Source organism: Jaculus jaculus, chromosome 10 (genome assembly GCF_020740685.1).
Source record: "Jaculus jaculus isolate mJacJac1 chromosome 10, mJacJac1.mat.Y.cur, whole genome shotgun sequence".
Taxonomy (NCBI): Eukaryota; Metazoa; Chordata; class Mammalia; order Rodentia; family Dipodidae; genus Jaculus; species Jaculus jaculus.
In genome coordinates, this window is record NC_059111.1 from 863,089 (window position 1) to 879,277 (window position 16,189).

At 45.4% G+C, this 16,189-nt stretch overlaps 1 protein-coding gene and 1 pseudogene across 3 annotated transcripts in view; one reads left to right on the forward strand and one right to left on the reverse strand.

Annotated features, from left to right (window-relative positions):
* The window catches only part of Leo1 (LEO1 homolog, Paf1/RNA polymerase II complex component), a 30,725-nt gene extending 15,213 nt beyond the window's left edge, over positions 1–15,512 (reverse strand). For all 3 annotated transcript variants that reach the window (XM_004662477.2, XM_045160877.1, XM_045160878.1), the window contains exons 1-4: positions 15,405–15,512; positions 5,003–5,755; positions 1,993–2,097; positions 927–1,021 (exon numbers count right to left, since the gene is read on the reverse strand). In XM_004662477.2, coding sequence (XP_004662534.2) covers positions 927–1,021; positions 1,993–2,097; positions 5,003–5,755; positions 15,405–15,462 — 1,011 coding nt within the window. In that variant the 5' untranslated portion in view covers positions 15,463–15,512. The remainder of the gene's footprint in view (positions 1–926; positions 1,022–1,992; positions 2,098–5,002; positions 5,756–15,404) is intronic.
* LOC105944324 lies at positions 8,364–9,520 on the forward strand (annotated as a pseudogene).
* Positions 15,513–16,189: the final 677 nt, after the last annotated feature.

Here is a 16,189-nt window from a genome sequence, read left to right on the forward strand (position 1 = left end):
TCCACATTTTAATTACTTAAGTATGCGAGAAGTTTTGTTTTGTTTGGTTTTTGGAAGAAACTTTTTCTTTGCTTGTTTGCTTGATTGAGATTAAGTCTCATTCTCCAGCCAAGGCTGGCCTCAAATTCACAGAAATCCTTCTGCCAAGGGCTCCCTTCCCAAGGGCTGGAATTATGTGTGTAAGCCACTACATCCAGCAAGAAACATATTGAGATATAATTTTAGGACTAAAATGGACCTCAGTCCTCATCACTATTCAATTATCTCCAGAACATCTCAGGAGAAATAAGAAGTGTGGATGTCATCAGTACAGTATATTTCCTCTGTGAATTTTCCAAAGTATGAGACTGATCGACACTTCAATATGCACTCACTGTGACATCAAAGAAAATGATCAGTATATGAGGTGCTTGAACCAGCAAGACCCTGTTTCAAAAACGAATATATTAACACAGCACTTTCTTAAAATGAACCAGAAAACACTAAAATAAAAAGTTCTCAAATCCAGCCAGGTGTTGTGGCACATGCCTTTAATCCCAGCACTCGGGAGGCAGAGGTAGGAGGATCACTGTGAGTTCCAGGTCACCCTGAGACTACATAATTAATTCCAGGTCAGCCTGGACCAGAGTCAGACACTACCTCAAAAAAACAAAAACAAACAAACAAACAAAAAAAATCAGTTCTCAAATCCCAGGTCCTTACAGTCTCACCCTGTAAGGCATGGGCCACCTCACAATGAGCAGTCATTTCTACTCCTTCTTGGGACCAAGAGTCTCTTGCAGAACTAAGAAAGTCTTCTGCTCTCTGTATTTTCCTACTACAACTTAATGACTAACTTCCTCTTCTTAGAGAAAGATCCTTCACTTCGGAGACTTTCGACGTCACCTTTAATACAAGACCCAGGTCACACAAGTCATTTCACCTACCACAGGCTGTCCTGGAGTAGGTGGTTTATCTTCTCCATCACTTCCTGAAGATATATCATCTGCACCTCCAAAGAGATCCATGGCTCCACTATTATCTTCAGTGCAGGGGAAAATGCAAAGTGTTATTATTTGTTATTTCCACATATCCCCAAGGTTTCTGACTGGCACCAGGAAACCATCAGACACAGCTGAGCTGACTCTCAGAGAACTGGCCAGTGGGGACAGCACCTCCTTCCTCATCTCTTGCATACCTTTTCCATGTCCCTATTCCTCAGGAGCCCAGTTGTTTCCCCCAGTTCTAGATACTCTATGTTGGGTGCATATACTCCATGAGGGTCCTTTCTCTAAGAACCCGTAAGATGGCGCACATCATCACCATTTATACATTAGAAAACTGAAGCTTATTAATTTGACTCAATTCATATATTTAAATTGAAGAAAAAAAAAATGAAACAGACCATCCAATTCTAAAATCTATTCACAGAAGTAATCCCAGAGTTTGCTGCCTTGTTCTCCATAGCTGACCTCTACAGTATGTGTTGCAGCTACACTATTAGTTACAGAAATTTATATAAGCTTTTTTTTTTCCCTTGGTTTTTCAAACTAGGGTCTCACTCTAGCCCAGGCTGATCTGGAACTCACTATGTAGTCTCAGGGTGACCTGGAACTCACAGTGATCCTCCTGCCTCTGCCTCCTGAGTTCTGGGATTAAAGGCATGCACCACCATGCCTGGCTATATAAGCTTTTTAAAGTTAATTCCACAAGCCAGGTGGAGTGGCACACACCTTAACTCCCAGCACTTGGAAGGCAGAGGTAGGAGGATTGCCATGAGTTCGAGTCCACTGAGACTACGTAGTGAAGGTTGCATGTTCCCACTTCCATTCCAATCACTTAAACTATAAACAAAGAGGCAGGCTCTTCAACATGCACAGCACACACTGAGCATACAAGTAGTCTCATCTGTGGTCCTGCATGCTGGGTTTCCCCTACCCAGGGACAAGGAGTACACAACAATTAAATGCAAAGAGAGCTGTGAAAATAAAGGTAAGGAAATAAGAGGGATACCTCTGGGCACCTCGGCATCACTGTCCACTTCAGAGTCCGAAGCGATCGCATTCTTGCGTTTCAGTCGTAAGACTTCATCCTCACTATCGCTGCCTCTTGCAGACTCTAAGAGCAGAATTAAAAATGCTGCAGTCTGGGGAGGTAATATGATGGAGAATGGAATTTCAAAGGAGAAAGTGGGGGGGAGGGAATTAACATGGGATTCTTTTTATAATCATGGAAAATGCTAATAAAAATTAAAAAACAAATGCTGCAGTCACAGTCCCTTCACCCAAACATGGCACAGCAGTACAAAGGAATACTGCTCCCCAGTAAACAGGAAAGAACCAATGACAAATGTGATACTCTGCATTAATCTGAAATGCATTTGCTAAGTGAAAGAAGACAACCTATTGGCCTAGACGGTACATGCCTGTGATCCTAGTTCTCAGGAGGCTAAGGCAGGAGGATCAGAGATTAAGCCTGGGCTACAGAGCAAGACACCTCTTTTTTTTTTTCCCCCCCTTAAAAAAAGAGGGGCTTGGGCTGGAGAGATGGCTTAGTGGTTAAGCGCTTGCCTGTGAAGCCTAAGGACCCTGGTTCAAGGCTCGATTCCCCAGGACCCACGTTGGCCAGATGCACAAGGGGACACATGCATATGGAGTTCGTTTGCAGTGCCTGGAGGCCCTGGTGCGCCCATTCTCTCTCTCTCTCTCTCTCTCTCTCTCTCTATTTGCCTCTTTCTCTCTGTGTCTGTTGCTCTCAAATAAATAAATACATGAACAAAAAAGGATTCTTGGGAATTACCATGGGATATATTTTATAATCATGGAAAATGTTAATAAAAATTAAAAATAATAATAATAAAATAATTTTTAAAAAAAAGAATTCTTAAAAAGGGGGGCTAGAGAGATGGCTTAGCAGTTAAGGCACTTGCCAGCAAAGCCAAAAGACCTAGGTTTGATTCCCCAGTACTCATGTGAAGCCAAATATACAAGGTAACACAAGTGTCTGGAGATTGTTTGCAGTGGCTAGACACCCTGGCATGTCCACTCTCTCTCTATCTGCTTTTCTCTCTTTCTCAAATAAGTAAATAAATAAAGTAGTTTTTTTAAAAAGGAAAGGAAGGGCTGGAGAGATGGCTTAGCAGTTAAGCGCTTGCCTGTGAAGCCTAAGGACCCCAGTTTGAGGCTTGATTCCCCAGGGCCCATGTTAGCCAGATGCACAAGGGGGTGCATGTGTCTGGAGTTTGTTTGCAGTGGCTGGAAGCCCTGATGCACCCATTCATTCTCTCTCTCTCTCTCCCTCCCTCTCTCTCTGTCACTCTCAAATAAATAAGTAAAAATGATAGATAAATAGATAGATAGATAGATAGATAGATAGATAGATAGATAGATAGGTAAAAAAAGGAAAGGAAGCCAAGTGTGGTGGTGCACACTTTTAATTCCAGTACTCAGGAGGCAGAGGTTGGAGGATCACCACGAATTCAAGGTCACCCTGAGATTACATAGTGAATTCCAGGTCAACCTGGGCTAGAGTAAAACCATACCTCAAAATAAATAAATGAGAAAGGAAAGAGGAAAGGGAGGGATGGAGGGAGGAAGGAAATCTACAAAGGCTAAAGGCTATGCACATACTTACATATGACTCCACTTACATAACAATCTCCAAGAAAAAAAGCACAGTGAGAATAGATAAGAGGTGTTGGGGCAGGGGAGAGATGCCAACCACAAAATGCACAGGGTAACAGAACCATCTGAATGATGACGATGAAGGTTACATACATCTACACACAAAATCAACACTAAACAGTACATATAAATAAGAAGGCCTGGGGGCCTGGAGAGATGGCTCAGTGGTTGAGGCACTTGCTTGCAAAGCCTAATAACTCAGGTTCAATTCCAGTACCCATGTATAGCCAGATGCACACAGCTCAGGAACACCATCTACAGAGATTATCCAGCTATGCTGGCATTTTGTGGCTGCAATACTCCCCAGACAACTTCCTGTGTATTACATTCCTATAAACTGATTGGTTTGAGTAAATTCCTTAGAGACTGAAGAGATCAGAATGATCACCTTGGAATGATCAAATTTTGGATCTAAAAAAAGCTAAGCTCAGGCTAGAAAGATGGCTTATCAGTTAAGGCTCTTCCCTGCAAAGCCAAAGGACCCAGGTTCAATTCCCCAGGACCCACAAAAGTCAGATGCATAAGGTGGCTCATGCGTCTGGAGTTCATCTGCAGTGGCTAGAGGCCCTGGTGTGTCCAATTTCTCTCCCTTTCTCTCTGTCTGCCTTTTTCTGTCAAAATAAATAAAGATGAATAATAAATAAAAAGCTAAGCTGGAACATAGTGTTCATCTCAGTTCAACCTTATGAGAATAGTTCAGCAACATCACTTCCTCAAGCAAATCTACAGTCATGTGAGGTGTGCTTTCTAGTTACACATGGAAATGGAACTAACTCAATTCACTGTCAGCTTCTTTAGTGCCACATACCTCTCTCAGATGGTCCCCATTAAGTTTTTTTAATCTGATCTGTTCAATTAATGAATAGAAGGGGTACTTAAGACCATGAAAAAAATGTATGTATGTGGTGGTTTGAATTTAAACATCTCCCATAGACTAATATATTTGAATACTTAATCCCCAGCTCCTGGGATGTTTGGGAAGGTTGTGGAATCTTTAGGAGGTGGGGCCATGCTGGAGGATTTGTGTTATTGGAGGTGGGCCTGTGTTTGGTCTCTCCCCTTTCTCAAAAGGACCTGTTATACTTTCCCCATCATGATGGATGGACCCTTCTCTGCAAATGTGAGTAGAATTAAACCCTTTACCTTCCATAAGCTGCTTCTGGTTGGGTATTTTGCCCCATCGACAAGAAAGTGACTGATACAACTTAGAAGAAGAAAAATGTCTACAGTGAGAAAACAGAGGCTGGAGGGGGGAAGTGATAGAGATGGAACGGGAAGAATGGGACACTGTGGAATGTGAATGCTTCCAAGAGCCCTTCTGGTTCTCTTAACTGCTTTACCTGACTTGTGGTCCTGCTCATCTCCATCTGAATGCCTGCGCTCCTCATCTGAGGCCGGTGGCCTTTCCTCATCAGAATTCTGCATTTTCTCCTCATCAGACATCTGTGGCTGCTCGTCATCATCCGAATTCTGTTTCTCATCATCATTGTCAGAAGCCACTGGCTGTTCATCATCAGAATTTGCCTTTTCCTCCTCAGACAGTTGAGGCCTCTCCTCCTCAGATAGCTGAGGCCTCTCCTCCTCGTCTGTGTTTTGCATGTTCTCGTCATCATCGGAGTTCTGCATCTTCTCCTCATCAGACCCTTGCACCTGCTCCTCATCCTCAGAATTCTGTGTCTTTTCATCTTCTGACTGGTCGCTTTTGTCTTCTCTGTCCCACTTTTCATCACCTGAATGTGCTTTCTCAGACCCCTCCACTTCTGAGTGACGGCTCCCTTCATCTGATCTGTGGCCTTCATCTTCATTGTCATTATGGGCATCGGACCCACTGTGTTGATCTACATCTGAAGGGTCATTGTCCTCGTGATCAGAGTGCTCAGAAGCTTCTGATCTGTTATCTGACCGTTCAGAGTGGTTGTCACTGCCACTGTGCTGAGACGCCCCCTCATCCTCACTGTCGTCCCCAAACAGTTCCTTATTGCTGGGCTGTCCAGAGTCACCTTGTTCATCTTGATCACTTTCACTTCCCGAGGCATTGCTGCCAGAAGCCACATTCTCCTGATCAGAATCTGAGTCAGATCCAGAATCTGAATCTACAGGATCATAGAAATATGGTAAAGTTAGCAAAAAAGGGCAAATCGGGGGACTTCAAAAGGGCAAAAACTGTTAGAATCAACTTCCTCAAGATTCTGGAATATAAGAACTTTCAGGATCCAGGGGAATGGCTAGTTGAGAAAAACTAGCTGAATCTCAGTAATAAAACCAAACTGAGGAGGCTGAAGAAATGGCTTAGTGGGTAAGACATTTGCTTATGAAGCCAAAGGACCCATGTTCAGTTCCTCAGTATCATGTAAGCCAGATATACAGGAAGCCTATGCATCTGGAATTTGCAATGGCTAGAGGCCCTGGTGCCCATTCTCTATCTCCCTTTCTCTCTCTCTCTCAAATAAGTAAATTACTAAAACAAAGACTGACTGAGATAGGGAGGGGACATGATGTTTTTTTATAATCACGGAAGTTGTTAATAAAAATTTGAAAAAAAAAAAAAAAACAGGGCTGGAGAGATGGCTTAGCACTTAAGGTGCTTGCTGCAAAGCCAAAGGACCCAGGTTCAATTCTCCAGGACCACATAAGCCAGATGCACAAGGTGGCACATGTGTCTGGAATTCATCTGCAGCAGCTGGATGCCCTGGCGTGCCCATTCTCTCTCTCAAGAAAAGAAAAAACAAAACTCACTGAAGCCACGCGTAGTGTCTCATACCGTAGTCCAGCACTTGGACAGTGAGCTAAGCACTCCGCCCCAGCACTCGGATGCTGAAGGGCCACGGTGAGCTAAGCACTCCGCCCCAGCACTCGGATGCTGAAGGGCCACGGTGAGCTAAGCACTCCGCCCCAGCACTCGGATGCTGAAGGGCCACGGTGAGCTAAGCACTCCGCCCCAGCACTCGGATGCTGAAGGGCCACGGTAAGCTAAGCACTCCGCCAAGAAGCCTCAACCTCCAATTTCAACCTTCTAAATGGTTCTTCAATGAAACAAATAAAAACATATTGAAAACTTAATGAGAGAATCACAGGAAAATTAGACAATGTTTTAGGATGAATGAAAACAAAAACGCAGCACCCCAATACTAAGGGATAAAAAGAAAGTAATATATGAGGGAGACGTGTGGTTGCAAACAGACATACTGCAAACAAGATTTTCAAATCAACAGCTTAGCCTTTCATTTTAAGAGATGGGGGGGAGCCTAAATCTGAAACAACCAGAAGAAAATAATAAAGATTACAGCATAATTTCCAAAAAATTTTAAGTATTTATTTATTAGAGAGAGCGAATGGGCACATCAGGGCCTCCAGCCACTGCAGATGCATGCGCCACCTTGTCAATCTGACTTATGTGGGCATTGAACCTGGGTCCTTAGGCTTTGAAGGTAAGCACCTTAACCTCTAAGCCATCTTCCAGCCCCCAGATATTTTTTATTTATTTACTTATGAATGGGGGGAGGAAGAGAATGGGCATGCCAGGGCTGCTTGGCCCTGCAAACAAACTTTAGATGCATGCATGAGCCACTCTGGGCATCTGGTGTTACATGGGTCTTGGGAAATCAAACCTGGGCGAGCAGGCTTTGTAAGCAAGTACCTTTAACAGCTAAGCTATCTTCTCAGCCACTATAGCAGAAATAAAATTTTAAAAAGAAAGAAAATGGAGCCAGGCATAGTATAATATGCCTTTAATCCCACCACTTGGGAGGCAGAGGTTGGAGGATTACCATAAATTCAAGGCCACCATGAGACTACATAGTGAATTCCAGGTCAGCCTGGGCAAGAGCAAAACCCTACCTCAAAAAAACAAAGAAACCTTTAATCCCAGCACTTGGGAGGCAGAGGTAGGAGGATAACCGTGAGTTCAAGTCCATCCTAAGAATGCAGAGTAAATTCCAAGTCAGCCTGAGCTAGAATGAGACCCTACCTCAAAAAAATTGAAAAACCAGAAAAACCAAAAAGAAAAAGAAAGAAAACAAAACCTGAAAGAAGCCACAGAAAACCATTACAGCTAATATAGTCTACAAAGTTGCAAGATATAAGATCAACGGGCTGGAGAGATGGCTTAGTGGTTAAGCACTTGCCTGTGAAGCCTAAGGACCCTGGTTTGAGGCTCGATTCCTCAGGACCCACGTAAGCCAGATGCACAAGGGGGTGCATGCATCTGGAGTTCATTTGCAGTGGCTGGAGGCCCTGGGGTGCCCATTCTCTATCTATCTGCCTCTTTTTCTGTCTGTTGCTCTCAAATAAGTGAAAATAAACGAAAATTTAAAAAAAGATATACAATCAATATGCACTAGTAATGAACAATCCAAATCTAAATTTAAAAAAAAAACAAAACAGCTCTAGGGGCTGGAGAGATGGCTGAGAGGCATTTGCCTGCAAAGCCTAACAACCCGAGTTCAACTCCCCAGTACCCACATAAAGCCAGATGCACAGAGACACATCCATCTGGAATAAGTTTGCAGCAGCTGGAGGTCCTGGAGCACCCATTTTATCTCTTTGTCTCTCTTCTCTCTCTGCTTGCAAATAAATAAATAAATATCTTTAAGGGACTTGCGCTTTACATAACTGCGGCCTCAAATGTCATCGTGGCATGCTCCAGGACCCAACCCAATCAGTCACTGGAAGCACAGCGTTCAGCCCCCTTTCACTTGCTCGATGTTGAAGGCCACCAATGAACAGAGACCAGCTTTCATAGTGCCAGGCCCAGTCAGTCTCAGCCTCCTCTTCCACAGCTCACTGACTGCCTGTTGCCACTGCCACCGCCACCAGGAATGCTGGATTGCACACCCTGTTGTGAAGTGCACCTACTGCAGCAAGAGTACAAAACCCACACAATGTGCAAGAACTGTGCTCAGAATGTGCAGCTGTATGAAACACCCAAACACTGTCAGTATTGCAACATAACTGCAGCATTTATTGGAAATAAATGCCAGTGGTGCACAAATGCCAAGAGGTATGGACCACCACATTCTTGCAATGCAGGCTGACCTGGAATTCAATATGTAGTCTCAGGGTGGCCTTAAACTCATGGTGATCCTCAATGCAAGGAGCAGTGTGACTTTGATAGGAAAGATGATAGAAAGAAGGTAGATGGGAAATTGCTGTGCTAGCTGTGTACACGTTCACATAAATGTGTCCTTCAGAAGACCAAGGAGCAGAGCAAACACCAGAGTAGCTCTTCCTGTGCCAGTCTTCAGAAGGAGCAGTACACCCACCTGAGTAATGGCAGTCATTATAATAGCCAGAAAACCCCTTCAACATGTTCAATTCAAAATGAAACCCCAATGAAAAAGTCCAAGTTTGAGTCAATCACAACAAATGGAGACAGCTTTTCCCAGACCTGGCTCAGGACTGAACAGGCACTGACCACTTTGTCATCACTGCCCAGCTGAAAGAAGAGACTGCCACTCTGAGAAAGATGTTGTATCAGATGAATCAGATGACCTTACAGAAAGAAAAGATTACAGAGTTGAAGGCTTATTTTCAATACCAGGAGTTTCCAATGTGGGCCAAAATGAACCAAATGGAGAAAACCCAAAGAAGTCGCAGAACAATTGCAGGCCTAAAACCCAGAGCTCCTGAAGCAGGCAGCTGCCTTGTCCAAGAGCAAGCAGTCAAAGTCAGGAGCTGTAACCTGTGACAGGCCACAAGGAGGCCCCCAAGCAACAGCAGATGGAGTCCTGGTCAGGGTTGGAGACCTGGCTGTTCTCTCAGAATTGCAAGCTTTTCTTACAAAATCTCTATTTCATTACCACTATCCTTTGTGTGAATGTACTGGGCTGAAAGGAAACGCCTGGTTTGTGCTGTGTTAAGGCTACATGCTTGAGTGTTTTGAGTTTTGGGGCTCACTGTCTTTCCCCTTCCTCTTCCTTCTTCTACCTCTCTACCTCCCTTTAAAAAAAAAATTTTTTTTTTAAGAGACAGAGAATTGGCACACCAGGGACTCAATCACTGGAGATAGAACTCCAGATGCTTCCACCACCTTGTGGCATGTGTGACCTTGCACTTGCCTCACCTTTTGTGCATCTGGCTTATGTGGGATCTGGAGTTGAACATGGGTCCTTAGGCTTTGCAGGCAAACTCCTTCACTGCTGAGCCATCTCTCCAGCCCCTTACCTCCCTTCTTTACACTCCCTCTCACTTTCTCCTCTATCATGGAACTCTTTTTTCCAGGTATATTATGTACTAACTTTGTACCATGTATAGGCAGTTTTTTATTTTTATTATTATTGTTGTTGTTTTTCAAGGTGGGATCTCACTCTAGCCCAGGCTGACCTGAAATTCACTATGTAATCTCAGGGTGGCCTTAAACTCATGGTGATCCTTCTTCCTCTGCCTCCTGAATGCTGGGATTAAAGGTGCTACTACACCTGGCCTTTTTGTTTGTTTGAGGTAGGGTTTCACTCTAGCCCTGGCTGACCTGGAATTCACCATGTAGTTTCAGGGATGCCTTGAACTCACAGTGATCCAGTTACCTCTGCCTCCCAAGTGGTGGGATTAAAGGTGTGTGACACCACACCCAGCTATTTTTTTTTTAATGGAGTTTTCTTGATAAAGGAATGATGGTAGCCTATCTAGTCCTGATAAAAGTCTTGATTCTCTGGAGGCTGGAGAGATTGCTTAGTGGTTAAGCACTTGCCTGTGAAGTTTAAGGACCCTAGTTCGAGGCTCAATTCCCCAGTGCCCACCTAAGCCAGATGCACAAGGTAGCGCATGCATCTGGAGTTCGTATGCAGTGGCTGGAGACTGTGGCACACCCATTCCCTCTCTCTCTCAAATAATAAAAATAAACAAAAAAAAATTAAAAAGAGTCTTGACTCTTGGGAAAGAAAGGGGGCTAGTTCTGTTCACTAGCTTTTAGCTAAAGAATCAGATCTGGCTTAGCGGTTAAGCACTTGCTTATGAAGCCTAAGGACCCCGGTTCTAGGCTCGATTCCCCAGGACCCACGTTAGCCAGATGCACAAGGGGGCGCAAGCATCTGGAGTTCATTTGCAATGGCTGGAAGCCCTGGCATGCCCGTTCTCTCTCTCTCTTTCTCTCTCTCTCACTCTCTCTCTGCCTTGAACTCACTCTGTAGCTCTCAAATAAATAAAATAAACAAAAATTTAAAAAAATAAAGAATCAGATCTTTTCTTTCTTGTTACCTTAGAGTTTGAGAATGGCTTCATAAGGTAAAGTGTTTGGTGCATAAGTATGAAGTTAACTGCCTTGGAGGATTTGGTGGAAGAGCATTTAAGAAGAAACTTAAGGGAGGTTGCAAAGATTTGAACAGTGTGTCTTTTTAAATTTTTTTTTTCATTTTTATTTATTTATTTGGGAGTGACAGAGAAAGAGACACAGAGAGAGAGAGAATGGGCGCACCACGACTTCCAGCCACTGCAAATGAACTCCAGACGCGTGTGCCCCTTGTGCATCTGGGTAACGTGGGTACTGGAGAATTGAGCCTTGAACCAGGGTCCTTAGGCTTCACAGGTAAGCGCTTAACCACTAAGCCATCTCTCCAGCCCAGTGTGTCTTTTTAAATAAGGGCAAACTCTTGCCAATGTTTGGCACACTCTCCTGTTGCTGTTGTCCATTTAATGTTGGCCAGAAGGTGATGTCCACCCTCTGCTCATGCCATTGTTTCCCCCTGCCATCATTTAGCTCCCTCTTGTGTCTATAAGACAAAATAAACTCTTTGTTTCCCAAACAAAATAAATAAATAAGGACAGAAAGAAAGGTTGTCCAGGTTGTACTTGACACTTCCCTCCCCCAGCCTTCTTCTTATTCTCTTTTTTAAATAAATTTTTATTTATTTGGCAGGCAAAGAGAGAGAGAATGGACATGCCAGAGCCTCCAGCCACTGCAAACTCCAGACATATGCACTTCCTTGTGCATCTGGCTAATATGGGTCCTAGAAAATTGAACCTGGGTCCTTTGGCTATGCAGGCAAATGCCTTAACCACTAAGCCATCCCTCCTGCTCTTTTTTTAAAAAGGATTAGCCAGGTGTGGTTTAATATTTAATATACCTTTAATATTTTTATTATTTATTTATTTGACAGGAAAAAAAGGGAGGAAGGGAGGGGGAGAGAGAGAGAGAGGGACTGGCATGCCAGGGCCCCCGGCCACTGCAAACAAACTCCAGATGTGTGTGTCCCCTTGTACATCTGGCTAATGTGGGTCCTGGGGAATGGAACCTGGGTCCTCTGGCTTTGCAGGAAAATGCCTTAACCGCTAAGCCATCCCTCTAGCCCTCCTTGTTCTTTTATGTGATTGATTTAAAATTCTTACATTGCCACTTCTTTTTAAAGAAAGAAAGAACCCTTTACTTGCTTATCTTAGTAGTCAGAAAACTTTTTTTTTTACATGAACAGAATAAAAAGGGGATGATGTTTGTGTAGCGCGTTTCCAGGGACTGGTGTGGGCTAGCTGCGAGTCAGGGTAGGCTGAGTGTAACCGGGGGAACTCAGTCCCTCCTCCCACGCCTCACCCCATCCTGCGCCCTCTGTTTCAATGGGAAGGTTCTGAAGAAAAGGCCTTCTCAGAAGCAGGTGTGCCTCAGTCTGGGTTGTTAGCGCCCTTCTGCCCTTCCTGACCCCAGCAGGTGCATGGAAAAGGGACAGGTGTGCGTTTCTACTTGTACTCTCGGGTCCTTTGTGTGATTTTTGCAAAAGAAACTAGAAATGTAGAACATGTGCCATGAGAAGACCCAAAATCCCCTAGAGTCATTAATTCTGGGTACTACTGTTAGAGTGGATCATGAGGGCAAATAACATTTGTACTTCAGTCTACCAAAATGGTAACAGTAAATTTTTCTAAAATATTTTATTTCTATTTATTTATTAGAAAGAGAGATACAGGGCTGGAGAGATGGCTTAGCGGTTAAGCGCTTGCCTGTGAAGCCTATGGCGCATGCGTCTGGCATTCCTTTGCAGTGGCTGGAGGCTCTGGTGTGCCCATTCTCTCTATATATCTGCCTCTTTCTCTCTATGCCTGTCGCTCTCGAGTAAATAAATAAAAATAAACAAAAAATTAAAAATTATATATGTGTTATATATATATGAGATAGATACAGAATTAGGCAGGTACAGAGAGGCAGAGAATAGGAGCACCAGGGCCTCCAGCCACAGCAAACAAACTCCAGATGTGGGCGCCCCCTCGTGCATCTGGCTTACATGGGTCCTGGAGAATGAACCTGGGTCCTTTGGCTTTGCAGGCAAACGCCTTAACTGCTAAGCCATCTCTCCAGCCCAATAGTGAATTTTTGTACAAACAAATATTCTGTAATTTGTGATTTCACTCTTGTAAAGACAAGCTCTGCACATAACTGGACAGAGGTATGGAAGTGAGTTTATTCTTTCCAGTCAGAAACAAAATGGACCATGTTGTTCATATATCACCCTAATAGGGAAGTAATCTTCCCTTCCAAGCAAGGAAAACTGCCATGTTACATAGGTTTGTAACTTTTTGAACAAGAACCTTTTAGGTAAAGATAAACTGTCACATAATATCTTTGAGATGCAATTGCACTGTGCTGGGGAAAAGATGGTAGACAAAATGACAGTCATTTTAAAAAAATTGAAAGGGAGCTGGTTATGGTGTTGCATGTCTTTAATCCCAGCACTTGGGTTGCTAGGTTTTACAGGCAAGCAAGCACCTTAGCTCTCCATCTCTCCAACCCTTTTTTAAGTTTTCGTTGTTGTTTTGGTGACTCCAACGGACGTGAAGTTGCTTGAGTTTTGTTTTAAATATATACTTTAGGGCTGAAGAGATGGCTTAGCAGTTAAGGCGTTTGCCTGCAAAGACAGAGGACCTCAGTTCAATTCTCTAGGACCCCAGGACCCACGTAAGCCAGCTGCACAAGGGGGCGCAGGCGTCTGGAGTTCCGTTTGCAGTGGCTGGAGGCGTTGGCATGCCTCCAGTGCGCCAGCCACTGCAAACGGAACTCCAGACGCCTGCGCCCCCTTGTACAGCTGGCTTACGTGGGTCCTAGAGAGTCAAACCGGGATCCTTTGGTTTTGCAGGCAAACGCCTTAACTGCTAAGCCATCTCTCCAACCCGAAGTTGTTTGTTTTTTAAGGTAGGGTCTCATTCTACCCCAGGCTGACCTGGAATTCACTATGTAGTCCCAGATTGGCCTCAAACTCACAGAGATCCTCCTAAATCCTGGGATTAAAGCATGCACCACCATGCCCAGTTTAAACGTTTATTTTTTTTAAATTTTGTTTTGAAGGTAAGGTTGTAGGGTTTCACCCTAGCTCAGGCTTACCTGGAATTCACTATATAGTCTCAGTGGCCTCGAACTCTCTGCAATTCTCCTACTTCTGCATCCCAAGTGTTGGGATTAAAGGGGTGTGCCACCCAACCAGCTAATTTTTTTTTTTGGTAGAGTCTCACTCTAGCCCAGGCTGACCTGGAACTCACACTGTAGTCCCAGGCTGACCTGGGAATTCACAAAGATCTTTCTACCTCTGCATCCCAAATGCCAGGATTAAAGGTGTGAGCAACAGGGCTGGAGAAATGGCTTAGCAGCTAAGGCGCTTGCCTCAAAAGCCAAAGGGCCTCGGTTCGATCTCCTAGGACCTACGAAAGCCAGATGCACAAGGTGGCCCATGCATCTGGAGTTTGTTTGCAGTGACTGGAAGCCCTGGCCCGCCCATTTTCTCTTTTTGCCTCTTTCCATCTCCCAAATAAGTAAATAAAAATAAAATATTTTTAAAAGGTATAAGCAACCATGCTGGGCCTTAATTTTTTAAATTTTTATTTATTTGCAAGCAGAGATAGAAGAGACAGGGGATGAATAAAAGTATTTTCTTTTAACTGGGCGTGGGGGCGCACGCCTTTAATCCCAGCTCTCGGGAGGAAGAGGTAAGAAGATTGCTGAGTTCAAGGCCAGCCTGAGAATACAGAGTGAATTCCAGGTAAGCCTGGACTAAAGGACTAGAGTGAAACCTTACCTAAAAAAAAAAGAAAAGAAAAGAAAAAAAAAGTTCTTTCAGACTTAACATAACTCGAACCTCCTGGGTATCATTCTGGTTGGAACCCTCACAGTAGATTCAATGCTCTGTACCTCTCCCTTCTAACCCTTCATTATACTAATTACGAACACAGTGGAGTTGGAGAAAATGGAGGGAAGGGGGGGAGCAGTAAGCTCTGTTAAGAAAACGCCATACAGAGGCTACTTTCATTGGGGGTGGGGTGGGCATTGCAAGGAATCTGAACTTAGCTTGGACCTCTTCTCACTTCTGCTTATATTTCAAATATCCATAGACGTACTCCAGCAATACGTCCACGCACCGTACAGTTAGTCACCCACCCGCCCATCACCGTCCTTCACGACCACCCTTCCCTACTCTCACATCACGAGCGCTTCCGCAGGCTGGCGACCACCGAGTCTCCTGCGTGTCGCTCCATCACGGTACCCCATCGGGGGACTCTTCCAGCCCTGGCAGGTCCCATCAAGGGGTCGTCTCGAGCCCCGCGTCCAATCTCCGAGCTCCTGAGCGCCCCTCCACGCGTCCTCCGGCCGGCTTCCCGCTCCTCCCGGGGACCACGGCGCAGCCCAGCGATCCCGGCGGCGCCCGCCCGCCCGCCAGCCCGCGCCGAGCTGGACCGCCCGGAGGGCAGGGGGCGCTGGGCTGCGCGACGCTCACCGGAACTGGGCGGACGTCGGGCTCCCACCGCGCACCCCTCCCCGGGCCGTGGACACCACACCTTTGTGCTCGGCTTCGCTGTCCGCGTCGCTACCGAAAAGGTCCTCCATATCCGCCATGGCACCTCTGTCCCCACGGCGCCGGCTGGGGCGGCTCCGGACCCGCCTTACGGCAGCGGGCCGGCGTTGCGCGACAGTGTCGCAAAGACGCGGCTTGCTGGCTCCTTTCCGTCCGCGGCTGGCTGGCATCTAGCGTGCCCGCGGCGGGGAGCTCCGCCCGGTTTTTCCTGAATCTCTGGGCCCTCCTCCTAAGAGCTGCAAACTCGGTTAGACCGTGACCCGGGTGGCTCTTTCGTCCATCCTAACCTATGGCCACTGGGCAAGTTCGTGGGTCTCAGAACTCTTAGAATCCGACATGGTGACTCAAGAGATTCGAGGCCATCCTTGGCTGCGCAGTGAGTTCCGGGGCCAGCCTGAGGTACTTACAGGAGAGTGCTTACCTGTCGTGCCTTGGGGTCAATTATCAGTACCCAGAAAAGGTGCTAAAGTGTGATTCCAATACCCGGGAGGCTAAAGCAAAGGGGAAACCCAAAGTTTGAGGCCAGCCTGAGCCCTATACATAGTGAATTCAAAGCCAGCCTGGGGTACACAGCAGACCTATATCCCAAAACAGCAGCAGCCGCGCATGGTGGCACTCGCTTTTAATCCCAGCACTCGGGAGGCAGAGGTAGGACATCGCCGTGAGCTTTGAGGCCACCCTGAGACTACATAGTAAATTCCAGGTCAGCCTGGGCTAGAGCGAGACGTCCTCGAAAAAATAATACAAAACAACACCTGAAACAGGGCT